General features: G+C 39.9%; 1 protein-coding gene and 1 long non-coding RNA gene across 4 annotated transcripts; one reads left to right on the forward strand and one right to left on the reverse strand.

Moving 5' to 3' along the window:
• Positions 1-105: 105 nt before the first annotated feature.
• Positions 106-20,892, forward strand: LOC116438068. Of its 3 annotated transcripts, none has more exons than XR_004237583.1 (5): positions 106-392; positions 477-592; positions 5,564-5,674; positions 13,868-14,054; positions 15,719-20,892. It is a non-coding gene; the product is annotated as an uncharacterized LOC116438068 (long non-coding RNA). The 3 variants fall into 3 exon arrangements; XR_004237582.1 differs by having other exon boundaries at positions 5,564-5,667; XR_004237581.1 differs by lacking the exon at positions 5,564-5,674.
• HSPB3 (heat shock protein family B (small) member 3) lies at positions 10,991-13,293 on the reverse strand. Its single transcript, XM_032096630.1, has one exon. The coding sequence runs from the start codon at positions 13,145-13,147 to the stop codon at positions 12,551-12,553; it is 597 nt and encodes a 198-aa protein (XP_031952521.1). The 5' UTR covers positions 13,148-13,293; the 3' UTR covers positions 10,991-12,550.
• Positions 20,893-22,044: the final 1,152 nt, after the last annotated feature.

The following is a 22,044-nucleotide window of genomic DNA, read 5'->3' on the forward strand; positions in this document are numbered from 1 at the left end:
CCCACGTCGCCAGTTGCGCTAATCCAGAGCCGAGCGGCAGGGCGGAGCAGCCGAGCGCAGAGCGGCCGCCCCCATCGATGCCCCCCCCCCCCACGCCCCCTGCCGGCCGCGGGGCCGGGGAGGCCGGGCCAGCGCGTCCCGCGGTCCGTGTGCCCCCCGGGCCCGCTCGCTGGAGGCTCCGCCGGGTCTTGGCCGCTCCAACGCCGCCGCCGCCTCCCGACCCCTCGAAGACGCGTCAGCGCTTCCCCGCGTGCGGCCGGGAAGCTTCCTGAGCCCTCGGGTGTCCTCCCCGCGCTCCGCGGGAGCTGCGCCACGCAGGTGCTGGGCGGCCGCGCTGGTGCTGCTGGCGCTCCGCCGGCGGCCTGCTGCCTTCAGAGAAAAAGAATGTCACGGTGCGTTTTGCTCGTGGATAACGTGTATTTTAGCCTTCGCGAAAAATGTGGTCATAACACTAATGTTGGTTTTCTGTGGAACAGCCTCAGACCCATCAAGGTGCTTTTGTCCCTGCGTGGTTATTTCCTCACCTGTTGCACCTGGTCCTACGTTGAATCCCGTCCCGTTAGTCATCTTTGAGCTCTCTTTGGATTCCTAGGTACAAGTTTCTCCCAAAAATTCTACCGTTCACGAGCAATTAGAAAGAAGTTATTAGAGGAGATGTTCATGTTTGTGGTCCCCAGTTCTTTATGTTTTCCTATTAGCATCTGGATGGATACACAGTTCTGGTTTATTTCTCTGTCATAGTTTAGGGAGTATGTTACTTCTCATAGATCTTTGTGTCAAATAATTTGTCTTCATCTGGGAGCGATTCACTGGAATGCTACAAGACCCACTGCTTCCTTTCATTGCTGGTTTTAGTGTTTGATACCTGGGATTTACTTTTTACACTTTTTTCTTTGGACCTTCATTTTCTTCAAAATTACTGCACATATTATCACAGGACTTTTCTGTTACTGTTGCTCAGTTTGTCTGCTCAACTTTTTTTTATTATTATTTTTTAATATGTCAGCTCATCCCAATCCAGCGTGTTAGCCCCAAATTCCTTTAATGCTTAAATCTGGAAGTCTGTTTTAATTAGCCAATACAGTGCTCAAAGAAACACACAATTCACCACACAACCAGCTCGTCAGTGGCCAACCCTTTGGAACACATTTGTGTTGCAGCAAGTTTACAGAGGGCAATTCTTAGTATCTACATCAGTGCTAAGATGAGAAGCATCAGTCCTCTGCTGAGAGAGAGCTGGCAGCTGGTGGAAACACCCTGACCTGGCCTGGTCATGATCACTCACCCCCAACACACAGGGCCTGCAGAGATCCTCAAGCTCTGCATCAGCATCTGTTAGTGCTCTTAGAATCACCAAAGCTCTTTTTCCACCAGTCAGCGTTCTGCCCCTGCTGCTGGCACACTGTCAGTGTCTGCCTTTCACACAGGTCCGGTTCTCTTCTGCAAAATACGGAGATTGCCGTGGCAGCTGGCCCGCAGCCCACCATGCTGCCCTCCACCCATGTGGCCAGCTTCAAGTAAAGACTTAAACCCCATCAGGAGGTAGATGTGGATTAGTTTGACATCGGTCTTAGATTTCCTCCCAAATTCTGACTGCTACAGATCAAGATAAGTGATTGGGATTTTTGTATTCCTTCCAAAGTTACTGCTAACATTGATCTGGGCAGTCTTGTGCATTCATGTGAATCCTCACAGGTTAAACTACAGAAGAATAGTCCTTGAACTGCCTTCTCTGTAGTACTTACTGCATATATATGTATTTGACTGCACCTGATCCAACTCCTTTCCAAAATTTTTTGGTTCTATTCATCTAAATTTTAATGTCCTTAGTGATGAATGTTGTTATCTCTGAATAGAGAAAGTTCTTTTTTGTCACATGAAGTGAACAGTACTAGACATGATGCTGACCTATTTGATTTGCTTTAAATAGATATTTAAGATTTGCTCTCATTGGACAACCTGAAGTAACACACAGTTGCCTTGCGCAGCTGCAAAGCTGGTTCAGGAATGGGATTTTGCTGCTCCAAGTGGTCATGCTGACGGTGCCTGTCAGCCTGTGGCTGTCTGTCAGCCTGTCACAGCCAGGGTAGGACAAAGGGACAACTTTGAGCTGGGCATCTATCTTACTTCCTTGGGTCTGGTGGTGGAGGTGGCAGCTGTCTTACTTCCCCCTGCTCCCCTCAGTGCATTTGGCCTAATTTTTCTCCAGTAAGTACTGGTTTGATGTTTGCATCTCAAATGAACAGAAGCAAAGATGTCAAATCCAACAGGCATAAGAACTGTTATCAGGAGAATTTGAAGGTGTAAGATCAACAAAGCTAATGAGAACAATATTTCTTAATTACATAGGTGTAATTTTTTAAGTAGTTATTCTCTAAGATCTTTCAGTTTTATCTGAAGACTTCAACAAAAATTAAGTTATGTGAAATTGGGTCATGTTTTTTCTGGCACTAATGCTTTCAATAAGGCAAAAATATGAAAGGAAAATGTGTGCTATGTTATTTCCCTAGTGATCAAAACTGCAAAGAGAATTTGGAACAATAAAAAGGTTGCAAATGATGTTTTCCATCCTTTCCCACCAGTGAGCCAACTCTGATTACCACAGTGCTGAGGCACTCTGTTGTGGATATTATAAAGAACATTTTAAAACCATCAATTATTATTTTCGAGAAAACCAACTGGCAAAGTTAGAAGCCACGCTAACAAACATTTTTAAAGTGTTTGAAAAAAACAGCTTCCAAAGTCCTCAATAACCATCTACATGCCAAGCAGAAGAGCGTTTCTTGCTGTTTGGATTAGGAGAGACAAGGGTTTCAAAGTAGTAATGGCACATAGTGACTTAGAGCATTTTTGCTGCACAAAGCATGTATCTCCATGTTTGCTTGGTCAGGAATTTCTATCATCTTCATTGGGAATTGAATTTTCAGAGGCAAAGTGAATGTTATTATAAAGACTAATAACCTATAATTCAGTGAAAATGTCTATTATTTACTGTGTTCCTAGGGACCTGTAATTTGGGGGAGTAAAGATGAAAGCCATACTAAACCCAAATGGCTACTAAAGACTATATATGGGATATCTCATTGTATGTGAGTTAGTTGTCTCAAGACCCCTGGCAATATGTGCTAAAAGAGATGTTTGAAGGCAGCATGATTTTTTTGCTGATCAGGTGCAGAAACTTAGAGTGAAAAAATTTGGAAACATTTAAACATTTTAGGAAAAATGTATGCATTTAGTCTATCTTGAATTAAGAAAAAGTGAATGAGTAGAGGATCTGAACTCAAAAATAATAGAAGGTTATATTGCCCTGTGTAACTTTCCCTTGAAGGTGTCAAATCTTTCCATCTTTGTTTTGTTACTGTTCCTCTATGCTATTACTTTGCTGTTTTACTAAGAAAAGCAAAGTGATTTTCCATGAGAGAAGATGAAACTTTATGGCACTAAGCCTTTTCTTTATGATGATACCCCTTTGTGGACCCTGGAAAAACCATGTGTCCGGACATTGAACAATGTTCTAACGGGAAGTACACTGAGTAGTGCTTTGAAATGGCTACAAATTGCAAGGAAATGGCTACAAATAGGTCGATTTTCATCAATATAATTTCTAAGAGGAAATTTGGTGAAATGCTTACACATTGAAAAATGTGGGTTTTTTGGGGGTTTTGCTATTTGTGGTATATCTGTAGCTGGTGGTATTACCTCATCAAAACTAGAGCTGACTGTAATTTTTTAAAATTATACAGATTGATAACATATTTCACTTAATAGGGGAATAAACTGTTTTTCTTCCATCATTATATCATCTCTAACAGGAAAGTCCCAGTTTGGGTGCCTGGCAGGGCTGCCACTAGAGGGCACAAAATGATTTTAAACACAAAATTATTTAAACATTTCACTTGCTTAAAGTAAAAAGCTAAAGACAAGTAAAGACTTTGAACTATAAAACAACTTAAGAAAATGCAATAAATTTGACAAATATATTATTCTAGTGGTATTTTTTACAGTTTCTGAAAGATGGAATATGATTTTATTTGAAATGTTTTATAAAATCTTACTTGAAAACATAAAACAGAGAGAAATGAAGACACTTTATAGTGTGCTATAAACTGAAATTTAGGAAAAGATGCAGTGAGATATAGAAGAAGACACAATATTTTTCAATCACAAGCATGAATTAAGCAAAAATTGCATTGCTTTTTTCAAACTAGGTTGTGTAAAATTAGAGGTAATTGATCAGAAACACTGAGGTTTTTGCTTGGCCTTTGCAATATGTAGTAGCTATCTCAGCCCCAGTCTGTGTAATAGGTGGCTGTTACTCAGTTATTCTCCACTCTCCATTTAATATTGCTTGGAATGCATGTCTGTCTCCATTTCCTGTCTGAAGGGATAATGTTTCAAACTAAAGGTGCTGTCAGGATAAATCCATTATGTATGCAGTTCCTCCATGCTGTGGCACGGGGTATGTGCTAGGCAGACATTCTGACGGTGCGGAGTCTTTCATGGTTATGGACTAATGGGCCCGTGCCAGCTGCCAGTCCCTTGGCGTGCACACAGGCAGAATTTACCTGCTGAATAAAAACTGAGACAGCAAAAGAGGATGAATGAGCCTGCTGTTCTTTGTCCTGCGCTACATAAGTCCTTGAGGGACTCTCAGTCTCGTGTATTTCAATCCAATACCTTTAGTGATAACAAATACTTGATAAAAAGCAAGACTGTGAGCTAAGGGGGTAGCTGATATTGAGGCCAGCGTTATATCCATGTACCATTTAAATGTGGCATGAAAGTAAAGTTATCCCAGCAGTAAACCCATTGTATAGGATGAGTAAGTTGAGGTATAGGGAGAATGAAGAATTGAGCATTCATTCATTTCCTGAATACAAGTGACTCTGTCGTCACTCGGGATGGAGAAATTGCAGAGAGGACCTCCTTAGCAGGCTCTATGCATGTGTTAATGCTGGTGTTTATCGTGGAAAAATTAATGCTGATGGGTTCTAGAAATCCACAGGACTTGGGCTGAAGTTGCTCTGGTCAATCCTGAAGTTGCTGTGGTCAGTGCAGAGAGGAGCCTGGTAGAGGCTGGTTGCACACTGAAGGACTAGTCACTGGCAGCTCCTCAGTTATACCTGCCAATGGATCAGGATGGATGAGCCTTGACATTACTTTATGAGTTTTCACTGTCCATCGTTGAATTTTATGGGAGTGACTTCTCAGTCTCAGCCTGGAAAGCAGGACAAGTGCTCACTAACTTATGCAACAGACCAGTTTTGATGGCATTTTGACCATCAAAGTATCTTCCATTTTCTCTGAGCTTGTGTTTAAGCTGATATAGTGCATTCTGCTATCAGGAGGCAGTGGCTTTTACATTAAGGTTAATTAATATTAACATTTGGGTGAAATTGCTGTTTTATCTTCAAGGAGAAAAATTTGTTCATGTTGTTGCTTGAGGGCATGGACTACTCAAAGGACAGCCAAGGAGTTACTAGTTTTGTCTGTGTCAGCTAAAGAAATGGAGAGTTCTGAGAAGCTCAGTGGCTGAAAATGACACTATGTTACTCTGTTTTAGCTTCTGTGTTTTGCTGGTCAATTGGAGAGCAAAGAGGCCTGCAAAGACTGAGGTGTGAAGAAGATTCTTGCTGTGCTTGCTTTAGGCCATGTATTTGTGAGAAGGTAAATGGTAAATGGAATTCCCTATCACAGGTGGTGCAGCCTGGTGCTTCACTGTTTTGAACATTCATTTTAGGAGGGAATTCATAGCAGAGAGATATTGGGCATCCCATGCCATCAGTAAAATTTTAAGAGATTATAATTTACTGAGAGGAACAGTGTCAGAACCTGGCTCTGGTTGTTCTGTATACATTTAGAATGTTTATTAGCTACCCATAAACACAGAACTGTGCTCATATAAGCAGAATTATCCAAATTTAAAATACATTGTTATAAAAGGGCAAGTGAAAGTAGAAATGGAAAAAATAAGAAGTTGGTAGCAAGCAATACCAATTGATACAGGAAAAAGCTCAAAGTATATAAATTCTATGGTCAGTGGGAAATCAGTGAGGATGTACTCAGCAAGAAACAGAATTGTAGCAACAGTTTAGATGAGTGGGACATGAAGGTGACAAAATTACCAATGATGATACAAGAAAGGTATTATATGCAAAGTTATTCAATACATATTTCTGCTCTATGTGGAAAAATTATACTTAAAAGTTTTTCATGTTGATGAATTCCTTTGTGTTCTATTAGTAGCTAATAAGGGTGTTTAGCACAAGGTGTTATGCTTTTATATTTTTGTAACTCATAACAACAGGATAGTAAAAAGCCTGTCCCAAGAGCTGTCCAGAGTATTACTTTTAGTTTTAGGGTAAAATTCATATCACCAAACAAATCTCAGAGGACTAGGGAAAACCTGCTCTTTTTAAGCCATGATGATTGTTAACACGTGAACTTGATGGAGGGGTGTGATGAGTTTTCCATCAACTGAAGTCTTGAAATAAAGACTTGATCTCTTGCTTAAATATGTGATCTTTTTCAAACATATTATGGGCTGCCTTCATGAGTCAATTATCAAGTGAGATCATGTGTGTTCTGTTCAGGGTGTCACACTGGGGATCATCACTGATCCTTCTGACCTTTAAATCTGGAATAAAATAAATCTGGAAACTGTATCTGTCTTGACACTGTAGCCATTTCAGTCTGAAGTTTCCAGAGGGTCTAAGTTAAATATTGCTATGGTTATTATGATAGGGTCTCCGAGTTCATATTTCTTCACTTAGTTGTCTCATAGTCTCCTAATCTGTATTGAGTCTTTCAGTTTCATTCCAGGATCAAATCCTGAGGCTCCATATATACATTAAGGCAGAGACTGTATTTATGGTGTGTCTTGTACAGTACATACTAATCATGCCACCAGTGCTTGGGTAATTGTGGTAAAGTTGCAAAATATAATTGAACTACTATTAAAATGCATACAGCTGTCACCAGAGCAGGTAGTTTATGAGTTTCTGTCTGCCTTGTAAGACAGAGTACAAGAATTACGTTTTTATTAGTCACACTACGCTCTGAAAATCATTTCCTTTCATTAGTTTTTCATTATAGCTATGATCAATGGAATCACTTTTAGTTAAGAGTTGGAATTCTTTAAACTCAACATCCAAATTCCAAATTAGCTCATTTACAGACACAAGCCACACCTGTGCTTTGTACTTACACCAGTGTGCTACTGTGATGTCTGTGGAACATCTGATTTTTGTGTGCAGGCTGAGAGGAGAATGGTATATCCTGGAAAATGAGGAGAGGAACTAAAGATAAAGGAGTTAGTGTCACTGGAACACAAAACATCTTCAGATCCCATTTTACCTCTTATGGGAAGTGAGACACACACAGGGAATAACTCGTGTGGTTCCTCTGGGCATCTGAATCAGCTGCAGAAGCAGCCAGCTGCTACTGCTGGTGCTGAGGTGGTAGAGAGAAAGGTTCCAACCAGCCCTGGAGGCTGCACATTGGCACCTGAGTGAGGAAGTCTTGCTGGATCAAACCAGCTCCATGCAGACCCACTGAGAGTGACAACTGCACAAGTTAAGTAGTTTACACTGATGCAGTAAACCAGTTTGAGCTGATGAGGACTTGACTAGAAATTTTGGGGTGGCTAGTTCAGAAAGGACACTCCCACTTTAATCCCCATGTCATCCAACTCTGCCAGGAACAAATGAAATTTTGGAGATTCTGACATGCTGTCTACTTAGATGATGGAATATGCAATTAATAGATGAGAAAATTGAAGAGATGTGCAATTAGAAAGAAACGTAGCTGAAGATAGTAGGTGACTTACTCTTTCAGCCTAGCATACCAAGGGTTCAGTACATGTATGTGTTCCTTTTCTATTAACAAAAAAATTTTTTAAAGTAACTTTGAAATGTCTTTGTCAGCCCCTAAAAATGCTTATTTTACAAAAAAGTCAAATATTTCTTGTAGAAGGTTTAAGTATTATGTCTTCAAAATTCTTTATATGTGCCTACTGGTTTTGACTTGGGAATGAGTGTATTTTCTTGACAGTAGCTGCTATGGGGCTGTGTTTTGGATTTGTACTGGAAACAGTGCTGGTAACACTGGGATGTTTTAGCTCTCCCTTAGCAGTGCTCACACAGTGTCAAGGCCTTTTCTGCTCCTCACCCTACCCCACCAGCAAGGAGGCTGGGAGGGTACAAGGAGTTGGGAGGGGACACAGCAGAGTCCAAGTGATCACAGGGATATTCCATCATACACAGCATCAAGCTCAGCAGATAAAGGCAGGGGAAGAAGGAGGAAGGAAGGGACATTTGGAAAGATGGCATTTGTCTTCCCAACTCGCCATGACATGTGTTGAAGCCCTGCTGTCCTGGGGGTGGCTGAACACCTGCCTGCCCATGGAAAGTAGTCAATTAATCACTTTTGCTTTGCTTGTGCATGCAGCTTTTGCCTTCCCTTTTAAACTGTCTCTATCACAACCCATGAGTTCACTCACTTTTACTCCTGTTCCCTCACCCATCCCACAGCAGGGGACTGAGTGGGTGGCTGGATGGGGCTCAGTTGCTAGCTGGGGTTAGACCATGACCATCAGTGGTACTACCATGTGGCTAAAGAGGGTTCCTTTTTATGTAGATTGATGTGATTTGTGGTAAAAATGCAGCCCACAGTGGCACAGACAGCAGAAATCTCCGCTCTAGCACTAACCTGAATGGAGAGTCCTGAGCTGTAGTACCATGTTTCTCCTGTGTCTCTTTCTGTCCAAGAGCTTTTAATAAGGGGTGATTTTTCAGCCTGAGCACAGCAGTAGACAGTCTGAGCTTTCTGGACTTGCTGGCACACAGGGACAGTACTTCTGGCTCCAGAGTTAGCACAAGTGGGGCCAGCTCAGGTACCTACAATGTAGTGTACAGGTGTAACTCTTTAGATTTAACTCCTGTGTTCACAGTGTAGGGCTACTGAGATGCTGTCCTCTGGGTGAGAGGGGCCAGCCACTGTCTCTGGTAGTCAGCAAGACAGAGGTCTGCATGTCTTTTGAATAACAGAAAGTGTACCTAATATTTTCAGAAATATTCCTACTCACATTAAAAGCCAATCTTGTAATGTTATTCAGATTAAAAAGGACATTTTGATTCCTGGCTATGAAGTAAAGGAATGTGAGACCTTCCCCTCTGAGCGGGAATGTTGCCACCATGATACCCCAGAGATTTCCTTTTCTCTTTTCCAGTGCTGCAGCTGAGTGGTTATTGAGTGACTGGTGTCAGCCTTGGTTCACTGTACCACCAGTATTGGACTCTGTAGAGAGATCTCAAATACCTTGGGTGCAGCAGAAACTATGAAAAGGCAGCAAGGCAAAGAAAGGCATTTTTGGGCTTTCTGCACACAAGGATTTTACGGAAATTTATTTTTTTTACCTTGCTTTTGGAGACTAGTGCCATATGGATACATTTTCATCCCTGTGAAAGCATTTTTCACAGTGCTTAGATTCACGCATGAAGTCATCTTTATCCATTTGGAGGAGCATTTTGATCAATTACAAAGGTAATCCCTTACTGGTGGGAACTGAGGAAGCTTGGTAGCACTTGGTCTGCAAGGCTTGCACAGGCTTATCACTTATTCTGGGCCAGAATTTTATAGACAGCCAATTTCACGATTCTTAATTTAACCACATCAGCATGTCTTAAACCTGTCTTAAGCTGTAGTTGTTCTGAAATCCTTTGCTGTTGATAAATATCTCAGTCTGCTGCCCATGAGCAATATTAGCACCTTTCTATATGACATTCACATTCAGTTCTAATCAGATTATGGAAGTAAAACATCATATAAATATGTGAGAACAGCTCTTTCCAGATTATTCAGAAACACTCTGCCAAGTGCTTTGAGGTTGTTCTGGTAAACACCTAAAAATCATCCATCCAAGATCTTTTGATAAACTGCCACTTTAAAAAAAAGGGAGAAATTTTTTCCTCTGTGCTCTTCTTGGTGCTAAAATGCAGGAAGTCAGTGACTGTTACATGTTACATGTGGTCCCTGTTACATGAGCACTCAGGTGCCAGGTCAGGGGAAGTTCCCATTCACCAAGGAACATGGATGTAGGCTTTTGTAAAGATCTGTTTACAAGAGAAGGTAAAGCTTGGCTGGGTACATCCCTGCCATATCTGGGTCAAGGTGTTCCAGTGATTTCTGACTGATGATGTTGTGAGCAAGTACAGACTTGGGCACAGAGTGATGCAGAGAGACCTACAATACAGAACAGTCAGATGCCACATTCTCCATACAATTTTGTGAAATTAAGCAGGTCTGTGTGTAACCATGGTATTAGCATATATAGAACAGATGATGTGATTTTGGCTGTATGGTTTAATTCCTTGCCAAGTTTCTGGTAGTTTAATCATGATCTAATTTGAAATAATTAAATCAGTTATGTTTTTTTTAGAACAACTTTCTCATCTATAGGGCTATGAATATCATCACTGCAATCATAGCTAGAATAGTTTTTATAACAACCTGTAAGTTTAAGTGATAAAATTTACAAAAATCTCTGTAAACAAAAATCACCAAAGCAGATTACTAACTTGTGATCCTGAACTCTATCCCAACTGTCGTGCCATAAGGTGATGTAGAAACCACGGTTTTAAGCTTGTGCAGCTTTTATAAAGCTGGTCTGTAAAGTTTAAATCCAGACCTGTATCTAGAATTCAATTTCTTAAATCCATGTTACATCTTCTACCAGATTGCTGTCTGATGAAGCTCCTAGACTTAGAAATCTAGATCTGATTTGCTAATGGGATCTTAAGCCAATATGCAAATTGAACACAGGCAATATGAGGGAAAAGTGTGGGGTTGAGTGGAAATGTAGGGACATATGTTTTATATTTGGTTTAGTTTGTTAGAAAACATTACACTCTTGACTTCTGGTATATTAAAAGCATAATTGCACATGATAGAAATTTACAATTCAGACTTTATTCTGCCTTTCTTGGGCAAATTTCTTGTGAGTTTTAGCACAATTAGTAAGAAAAATACAAGAATTGTACTACCCACTTTTCTAAAATCAATTGCTTCAAGTATCTTGAAGTCTAAACAGCAATAATCTTTCTCATAAATGGACATGTGCAGACATGCAAGCTTAAGATTTTCATTTGAAACTAAAGGAACTCTAGCTTCAGCTAGTGAGAGCCAGGTTTTGTTCATCATATTTTTCTTGTATTCTTAAAATTGTATTTGTATTCAGTTTCATTTGAATATGTTTTTGATTTGTCCAAACAGCAGATGGCTGTGATAAAGAGTCTGCATTTAACTTGGCACTTTCCATTCCACATTCCTTTACTATTCATAGCACACCAGTCATACTCGTCTCCAGTACACATAAAAGGAGGCAGTTCAACTTGCAGATGCAGTTCCCCTCAAATGTGTGAGTATTTACAAACCCACAGCATTATTTCTTTTTAGTATTGAGAAGACCAGATACTAGATATAGAAGGTGGATATTTTTTTATCACCACCACTCATGAAATGTGAGACACTGGAACAGAAACTAAAGCTGTGTCTGCAATAAGGAACCCCTCTATTTAAAATTAGATTCATGTAGAGCCTGTGTTCCTCTGGGGAGAGGGGGATTATCATTGAAAGAAGAATTTGCTCTTGAAGACAGAGTTGTGAGATTTCAGCCTAAAGTGTCATGCAACATGGACAATTAAATACTCATTTGATTAAATAAGAAAACTACCTAAAATGTGTAAGAAAAAAGGCATTTGTGCAAGAGCAACGTCTTTTTATTACTGAGGTTTCACAAAGAAGAATATGATTCTTTCGAGCATTTGTAAGCAAAAATTTTTTCTTCAGTCGTTATCTTAAACAAAACATTTTCTAAAATGTCTTTAAAGGTTTTCTTTCATATTACTTTGACAGAAAGTATAATTTCTATTTACTGTGTTTTCAAGCAAATAAAGTCAGTGATTATTCTTTTTCCTTATAGTTTCAAACATGCAACACACCTCTAAAAAGTAATCTCTGGAGGGTTTTTCGGTATAGAAGCTATGGAAATAGGGATTTTTCTCTTCATGGTATCTTTCAGTTCATGTGCTTTTCCAGAGAGAAGAATTTAATCTCAAAAAGTAGAACACAGATTTTTTTGGTACATAAATTAAATTTCCATAAGATTCACAACTTGTCTATTGCTTCTTTAATGTTTATGACTATGTATGATAAATGCTTATTCCTTAGAAATAAAACTCCTGCTACTTATCTCAAAAATGTGCTCTATTTTCAGTATGTTATCAAATAGATTTCTTTTCTCCCGCTGAGACTAGCCCAAGTTTGCTGCTGTTCAAACAGCCTGGGTTTTCAACCTGTGTGTAGCTGGAGGCAAGCAGTCTAACATTTCACATCAAACAATAAACTCAGCATACAGAAAAATATAACAAAAAATTTACTTTGCTGTAATAAATACAGCTACATGCTTACTATACCCTAAAGCATTGCATGACTGATATTATTTTGTTACATTAAGAATGATTTAATCTCACCAGTAACTATAGACATGGTTCTAGTTCTTTCCCACTGAGTTCTTCATTTCAACAACCAAAATGCCATCATGGCAGAAAAGTGCAGACAGGTCTTTGTTCTCCACTCCCTCAGGTAATTTGTATTGTCTGGTGAAGCTTCTGGATATGAAACCATGTTCATCCATCCTGGGTCCGTGCTGAGCTTTAATCAGGAGCCAGCCTTCAAAAGTCTGGATAATGATATCTTCGGGGCAGAACTGCACAACGTCCAGCAAGACCCGAAAGTGTGTGTTTTCCTCCTCCTGGCTGCTCTTCCTGGCCCCAGCCGTGATTTCTGTGATGCACCTTTGGTTGCTCAGCGCAGTGGTAGCAGGGCCCGGCAAAGCGTATAAAAGGTGGTTCAGCTTGTGTGCTTCCAGCTCTTGGCCAACAAACTGCTCCTGGTAGCGTACAGGAGTTTCCACCCAGTGTCTTATGACAGCTTCTGCCATTGCAGAGGCAGAAAGATCAGCTGCTACTTGTGCTGTGTCAGGAAGCTGCAGAGTCAGAGCGAGCTCTTCCCAGCCGTATGTCTTACCCACAGACCAGTCTATCAGTTGATGTCGCCTTTCACTTTTAGAACAGGCAGAGCTTAACATTTAATAAGTGTCCTGTGCTCCAGTGCTGTGAGACTTGTTTCATCTTTTATCCACTAACAATAGAGCACTATTTATAGTGCTGCGGTCTTGAGTGGCTTCAACACATGCACAGCTTCCATGCAGGAGTAGTAAAAGCAAAACTTTAATGCATCTCTTCTTATTACAATATTGTGCTGTTTATAATTATGAATAATGATTACACAAATAACGTGAAAGCATTTTTTATTTAAATGAAGCTCGATACTTTTGTTTTTCCAAGGCGTACATGATAACAAGTACAAACTCTGTATTCTAATTGAAATATGGAGCTAGTGAGGGAAGATATTTCATCACCTTGGCAGCAGGAATAGAGCAGATTTCAGGTTAGCTAAACTGTAAAGTTAGCAAGTGCATTGGACATTTTTGCAGAAGTTGTGCATAGGTGAAATTTGGGCATGGTTAACCATGTTATTGGTGGGAGGAGGGAACCATCTCTGCCCAGAAAGGGGGAGCCTGAAGTGCTGAATCTACAGTCTTAGTGACCTACAAACACAGCAGAAATGTCTCCAGCATGTCAGGGAGTCAGGCACAAGAGTGCAGAGAGAACTACAGTGAAAGCTCGTGTTTCAGAGCTTCCAGAAGAGGGTAGAGTTATTTTCCCCCGCAGAATTGTAAAGACAATTCTAAATCTTTAATGCTATCACGTTGTCCCAGTAATCTTCATCTTCTGTTGCTTAACAGCTTGAATCTATGATCTCATCTACTGCATGTGTCTGCAAAGCAGGACTGATGACCTCTAAGGCTCTCTGAGGCATAATTATGGAATCACAAAATGTTTGGGAATGGAAGTGACCTCTGGAGATCATCTAGACCAACCTCCCTGCTAAATCAGATTCACCTTAAACAGGTTTCACAGGATCACATCCAGGTGGGTTTTGAATATCTCCAGAGAAGGAGCTTGTACAACCTCTTGCTTGTAATCGTCTTCCTACTCTATGATTGCAGGGCAGATAACACCTACAAAGGCCAATAGTTTGTTTAACAAGAGCTAGCAGAGAAGTGCAATAAAGAGGAAAAATAATTTCTAAACTGTAGTATGTTTGCTAGAAAATCGCTCTAGCTGAGCTTGGTAGTGTAAATCAGAATGTGTTATGGCAAATGGTGGTGAACATTTTTTATTTGATTTGTTAGTGCAGTAATAGTTGCCCTAGTGCTAGAAATAATCAAAGAAGATACTTTTATTCCTTCTTATTTGGCTATTGTTGTTCAGAGTTCTGTCTCTCTCTTGTCTTTACATGTTCCATTACCATAGTTAATATGGGATCTTTGGTTGCTAATGGAGTAATGAACAAAGAGACAATTGAACTACTGTGCTTACCAGATATTGACTTCTTTATTGGTTTAATAGCAGGGCAGGGTTGCCAGATGTATCTGTAATTAAAGCTCTAGGGCTGCCATTTTATTTTAAACTTAGAAAGGCTGCATTGGAAGGTAAGGAAATTTTCAAAAGTTCAAGATAACTTACATTAATGGCCAACTGTTTAATTGAGTATTGTGAGAGAGGAGTATTGTGAGTAAAGGGAGTTAGGCTACTCTATTTAACTATGGGCTCTTCTCCTGTTAAACTGTTCTCCAGAAATAATTTTAAAATGTAATTCTGAATGTATGACTGACTAAAATATTGATAAAACCAACCTGGAACATTGCCCATTATCTGTTCAACACCTGTTTTCTCTTTTGCTAGCACATGATCCACTTGATGAGGAAACTTTAACCCTGAATGAAGCAGTATGCCTGGCTGGTTGTGGTATTATGCTTATACAGATTGCTGAAAGCTATTGCTATCCCTAATTAATGATGTCATGATAGCCTGACTTATTTTACTTCAATTTTGTGATTCATTAATAAATGCACTGTTCAGGAATATAACTTTTTTTTTTAAATTTTTTTTAAATTTTGTTTTAATTGTTCCCATAATCTCTGGAAAAAGGTAAACTTGCCCATAGTTACACTTCAAATGAAAACAGAAATCACCGTCTCTGTGATTGTGTGACAACTGTGTCACTGTGGGACAACTGTGTCTATTCCTAGAAACAGGTGTGTTAGCCTTTCAAATGTCTGTGTTAAGCATGCTTGAAACTGTCTGGTTTAATGAGCACGAAAGATGCTTTGAATACCCTTTAAATTCACGTTGTATACAAAATGCTGCAGAACTTTGTGGGATCCCTTTCTACTCTGTAGGACGAGAAGTCAGAAACATTTTGATGATGAAGCCATGGGGTTTCTGCTTTCCCATCCTGCCCTCTCCTCTGTTCAGTTCCCTCTTCTCTCCGTTTGCCACCTGTGGGCTCATGAATTAGCACCATACTTCTTATCACTTTATTACTAACATGGGGAATATGCCAAGTGGAACAAGCAAACACCCTTGATATTTTTTTTCGGCTTTCAAATTTAAACATGAGTGCAGCGCTGCAATACTGAGGCACTTCTGATGCTTATGGTGCCGTACTCTTCAAATATACCTATAGGAGGATTCCGTCCAACAATACGTTCTAATAACAATTGATTACCGTGGTCTTTTTAAACCTTCAGAGCTGATCCGACGGGAACAGGATCGATGTCCTAAATCACCAGGTGCCTCAGGTTTTGTTTCCCGGTTTTGCCGTCCATGTGAAGGCCTCTCTCCATGCTGGCCAGCGGGCAGGAGCCCTCCAGCTGCCCTGGGAAAGCACTGCAGAGCTGTTCTTCCGAAGCAGCAGCCGGGCAACTCAGCAGCCGACGCCGTCCCTCGCTGCCTGCCGGTGTTCCTCGTCTTCCCATCTCCCGCGGGTTTTCCTGGACAGCGCCGGGATGCGCCGGCAGGGCCGGCCGGGAGCGCGGCGCCGGCTCCGCGGGGCACAGCGACATCTCCTGGCCAGCCTGGGCAGCACCGGCACGGGCACCGCCTGCCCGCCCCGCCCGGCCGCGCACCTCTGCGGCTGGAAACGCGAGATCCAGCTCACAGCGGGCTACTTCCACGCTGATTTAAGGGTTTTTTCCCTGTATTTTGGAAGGGGGTGTCTGAAAAAAGATTTGATTCATCTGCTGGGCAGCATCCAAAGCAGTGTGGCCAGCAGGTCGAGGGAGGGGATTCTGCCCCTCTGCTCTGGTGAGATCCCACCTGCAGTGCTGCATCCGGCTCTGGGGTCCTCAGCATGAAAAGAGCATAGACCTGCTGGAGTGGGTCCAGAGGAGGGACACCAAGATGATCACAGGGCAGGAGAACCTCTCCTGTAGAAACAAGCTGAGAGAGTTGGGGAGTTGGGATTTTTCATCCCAGAGAAGAGAAGGCTCCAGGGACACCTTATGTGGCCTTCCAGTATGTAAAGGGGGCTTACAGGAGAGCTGATGAGCGATTTTTGACAAGGGCATGTAGTGACAGGACAAGAGGGAATGGCTTTAAACAGAAAGAGAGTAGGTTTAGATTAGATTTTAGAAAGAAATTCATTACTATGCGGATTGTGAAACACTGCACAAGGTTGTCTGGAGAAATTGTGGATGCCTCATCCCTGGAGGTGTTCAAGGCAGATTGGATGGGGCTTTGAGCAATCTGATATAGTGGGTGGCATCCCTGCGCATGGCAGGGAGCTTAGAACTAGATGATTTCTAATGTCTCTTTCAACCCAAACCATTCTGTGATGCTATTAAATATATAAAGTAGACATCCTGGTAAAGCTGTATTTTAAACTGAAAAAATGTAAGGTGCACAAAATCATGAGAGTAACCCATTTTTATGCATTTCTTAAATACAGGTTCATCCTGCTTGACACAACTTTAAAATAGTAGATTGCCCTGTCACAATCTTCTGTGTGCTTGATTCCCCAAAGAGAAATTTGTATTTCAACTACCACTGAAATTCAGTAACTGCTGAAAGGGGAAAAATGTGAAAAGGCTGGCAGGCTGAATTGAACAAGAACTCTTATAGAAGAAGCTAACAGGCTAAATTCACATCAGGGCCGTGTAATTATCCAAATGAATTTAGATGAAGCATTGCAGTTACTTTTACCAAAGCACCCAATGATGCCACTCATGGTCTACTTCACATGTCATTCAAAAGAGATATTGTCACTTCAGACTTTGCAATACATATGAAATGAAAGGAAAAGTTGGACTCCCTGGGTTTTACCAGTGTTGTTACACCCAATAGGGAAATACAAGCTTTGTGGTGGTACTAAAGAGCTAGATAGTAAAGTAAAATGTATGTGAGAATGGAACATGGTGTGATACATATGAAAACTCCATGGTAAAGAGCTATTTTCCACATGGTATCTAATATATCCTTTTAGAGTGAGAAAATGACTGTCTCTTACTTCTGTCGCTTTGAGTCCATTGCTCCTTAAAGCTATGTGCTGTCTTTTTAGCTGGATTGCTAGATCTGGATCTGTGTAAGCTCTGAAGAAATCAGCAATGTAACCACAAGTCCTGCAAGTGCCTAATCAGCAGATACAAAGTGTTCTGTTTTCAATAAATATTGAGGGACTTTGTTTTTTTTAAAGTAATGTCTCATTCCAGTCACATGGTGTTTATATTGGTCAGTGAATCACAACATAACTCTTTCTGCAGCAAGACTTCACGCTGTGTTATAAAAATTCTTGCAAGTAGTAAAGGTTGTACTGTTACATAGCCAGCTTTACTGAAGGGAGACTTCAGTTTGTGGGTCATGTCCTTCAAAACCTGGAAAAGGCTGGATCTGCTCAACCTCTTGGAAAATCTCTCCAGGGCACTGATGCTCTCTTGTAGCTTAGGTGCCTCTTAAGAAGTGGAAAACTAATCCCAGCTTTTGTGCTAAGAATCAAGTGTTTGCTCATTTGTTAGGACGCTATATAAGAAATATAAGTAATCATGGAATGAACTATCATTTTGACACATTGCAACCATTATTACAAGATTTTTCTTTTGACATGTTGAGGTGATAGAAGAGCAGATGAAGGATGAGGATAAAGGTTGAGAGGACCACAGCAGCTGCTGTTGGAGCAACATCTTTACAGAACAGTGAAGGAATGAAATACAACATGTATAACAATGATTTTAAAATTTCACATTACTATAAATGTTAAAGTGATGTCATGCAACTCTTTACCCAAATTTGGTTTGTTATTCACATGGCTTGTTTTCAAATGTTTCTATGTATGCTAGAGGCAAATGCACCTGTGCCTCACAAATTCTTGAGGAATTCCTATAGAAAACAAACTCTTTAGAGTGATAATAATCTGTTCAATTCTTGCAGACAGAATGGTAGAGAGGAAATGAGCAATTAAAAAAGAATAATGTGCCTAAGGGTTTGAAAGCTCTGTTTTGCTGTTGAAAGTCAGGATCCAAAGCACTCTTGCTGTAGAAACAGTCTTACTTTTCACCAGTTAAAAATCAACTAGTGTTCCAAGAAGAATGCCAATTTTCAGGTTTCCTCCTCTTCTGCCTCACTGAAGGTTTTACTTGAGACTTGATAGAAATAACTCAAGGCAATGAAGTACAGTAAGACTGGTGTATTTATTTTGGATCTGTTAAAATTTCATAGCTTGTGCTCACATGCACATTTAGGATGTGAAACCCCTATTCATGGGGACATCTTCATCTGTGCGTGTTTTCATGTGGACCGCTTTAGTAAAAATAATACAAGTACTGAAAATCTCACCTATGAAGACCTGGAAGTAGAAAATTTTCTGCTCTTTAAAATTATGTACTGTCTAGGTCCTACAGTACACATAAAATATGCTAACTTGTAATTAGCACAAACCACTCATTATCTCCTTTTGGGTTTGTTTGTCTGCTTGTTTGTTTGTTTGTTTTTCCTAAGAACAAAGTGAAAATTGAAGTTAAATAGCTAGAATGAGCATATGTGGTGTACTGATCCTCTGGATATATTTGTCAAAGTAATTGCTTGCCAGAAAATAATTGAACTTACTAAATGAATTTTGAGATTTAAGAAGTTCTGTGTTCAAAGAATCCCTGAAAACTCAGCCCAGAACTCATTGAGGCTATGTCAACCTGTTGGTCTGGAAGGTGGCCGGCTGCTGATCCTAGGGTAGAAGTATTTCATCCAGAAAGTCTTTAAAGAGAAATTGCTGGGGGATTTACAGGAAGAGTTTGCTGTGGTTAGTGAACAATTGCTTTCTGGAATGACATAAATAATGCTGTTTGATAGCGATGTACGCTGGGAATTAACTACTGTGTCAAGCATCTTTAGCTGACAAGGAGCAGCTGGAGACTGACTGGGTAAGTAACGAGAGTGGAAGGCTTGCTCTGAAATCTCAAGTTTAGAGCGACTGATAGGGAATTAATGATATCTCAATGCTATTCTCTTCACACGATGATTTAGTGGATAATATGAAATTCCAGTCTTAAAAGGAAAGTGAAAAATTCATTGGCAAAAATACTGTCTCACTTTGACTCTCCATATGGTGAAAGCCGACCAAAATCTGGGTCCTATGTCAGAACTGTTATTTCCTTTAGTGTTGGAATTATAACAATAGTCTCATGTTGTCCTAATTTCCTGACTTTGGCAATGCCAGGAAGGCTGCAGAGGTGGTAAAATCTGCTGCTAGAAATCCTTTTCTGTAGATAGTTTTCAGTTAAGTATGAGGAACAAATTCTGGTATCTAAACTACATAATCCTTTGTCTTTACTGGACTTGCACTTAAGTGTTTATCAGTGCAGAATTTACATCCTTAATCTTAACACTATCATCCATACTAGTTCTGAAATTGCATTTTCTTTCCTGGTATGTGTTCATCTCAGAAGACAGAACTTGGCCAGACTTTTTTTTAAGATCACCAATTAATTTACTGTGAACCTTGATTTACAGGACAAGGATATGTAGGTTATTCCACATATGTGAGTCATGAATGCTTTAAAGAAGTGCTGGTCTGAAATTTAAAACTTTTTGTCCTCTCTCTTATTTGCGCTTCTGCTTATACATGTTATAATTTGAAAAATCTAAAAATGTTTTCTGGCCTGGTTTGTACACTTGCGTATTTGCAAAGACCCCATGCCACACATATTGAAAAAAAAATTGGAGACTTGTTTTTCTTCTTAGAAAAGCCTTCGTATCATATGAAATACTGGCAGAATCTCACTCAGTCTTTGCCATACCCTCTAAGCAAAGATTTCTGTAAACAGGTAAACATTTATTTAACATGACCAGAAACCTGGTTAGTAGGTAAGGTAGCATTTTCTTTCCATTACTACAATGCTTTCCTCCCAACATGTATTTGTCAATGCAGCTATTTTTATAACACAGATCAGAAGTGCTGTGAAAATCTGGTGCTTGTATGTTGTTCTACTGAAGGTCAGAAGATCCTTAATTAAACTTTATTTTGCTAAGGTTTATGTTTACATACCATGCTCTGCAAGAAATAAAATGTTTGTAGTGAGATCATGAGAGAACAATAATATTTATAAAGGCAGATTTAACTCACATATTATAGAAACCATTTTATTTTCACAGTAGAAGCTCTTTCTTTCATATTAATCTTTGCTGTACCAAGAAGGTAAATTAAGTCTGTGCAGGCTAATGGGGTAGTAATGTAGTCAAAGATTTGTAATTAGTAATTAGTACAACTGTACTTAAATGTGATTACTTTTTCTTGGAGGGAAGTTTTAAAAAATAATTCATGTATTTACAGGGCGTAAGTGTGTTAGCTATTCCATATATATATTGTAGCTTTCTTTGAGGCCAGTTAAAGCTACTTACAGATAGGAGAGTATGGACTCCATGGTTTATAAAGTGAGGAGGAGCTTCTTTGTGCAGAGATGAACGAAGCCACAGGAAAATAATTCAGAAGAGTTAATCATAAGCAAAACTACAGAGGGGGCTTTGACATGCAGTCAAAGGACTTAGCATTGTTGGCATTTTGTTATCAATTCAAAACATATTCAGTTTTACAAAGAGAATGACAGATGGATAAAGAAGGTTGAAGTAGAATGAAAGACAAAATGTTCTAAACACAAAGAAATTTGGTTATTAGCGTACAAGCAAGCTGTCATTTAGCAAACTGTACTGAATGATAGTAACTAAAGGCAGCTGGATGTTGAATAATTTGTGGTTATCTGTCCAATTTGTCAACTCCCTGCTCTCATTGCTATTCCCAGAGCATTCACTGAGGATATAAGCAAAGTAAAGGCTGCAGGATTAAATCTTGTTCTAGCAAAAATCCAGGACAGAAAGAACCATCAGACAGTTTCAGATAGACTCCAAGCTGTCTCACTGCTATTCATTTTCTACCACTGCTGGAATTTTGCTGTGGAAACAAATAGCAAAGAAAACAATAACAGGATTAAGAACAATGACAGGCTATTAAGTCACATACCACTGGTTCACAGCCTGTGGCATTTTTTTTCCACTGGTGCAATGTTAGATTTTTTTTGACAATGGCTTTTCTTCTTTTTAACGTACAACATTTTAGGGTTAAGAACATGACCTAGTGGAGGAAGGGATGCTTTCTAGTTCCTCCCTACTTTGATACAGTTTCATGTTGTTTTTCATTTAGTTCTACCTGAATCTGTGTAGTTTGGAGACAGGTCCCTTTTCTGCTCAGGAACAAGCATCAGGGCCAAATCACATGCCAAATCATGCTTCATTCTTCCCTTTATATAGTGAACTATAGGGAGCAGTTAGCCATCAGTGAGCAAACAATAGTAATGAGTTCTTCTATGAACTGTAGTTGTTGGTAGGCTAACATGTACAGACTGCAGAGCAATAAAGTTTTTTGTATATTTGGAATATACAAATAACTGGTAATTCTCTCATCTAAGTTCTAGTCTAGAACCATAGGAAACCAGCATCCTAAGTTTAGCTACTTAAATAGTGCAAGAGACCTGCTATTTTGAGAAATCAAATACAGTTTCCTGTTCTCCTTATTGTTCCCAGAGTCAAAAATGCA

Source organism: Corvus moneduloides, chromosome Z (genome assembly GCF_009650955.1).
Source record: "Corvus moneduloides isolate bCorMon1 chromosome Z, bCorMon1.pri, whole genome shotgun sequence".
In the NCBI taxonomy this organism is placed as follows: domain Eukaryota; kingdom Metazoa; phylum Chordata; class Aves; order Passeriformes; family Corvidae; genus Corvus; species Corvus moneduloides.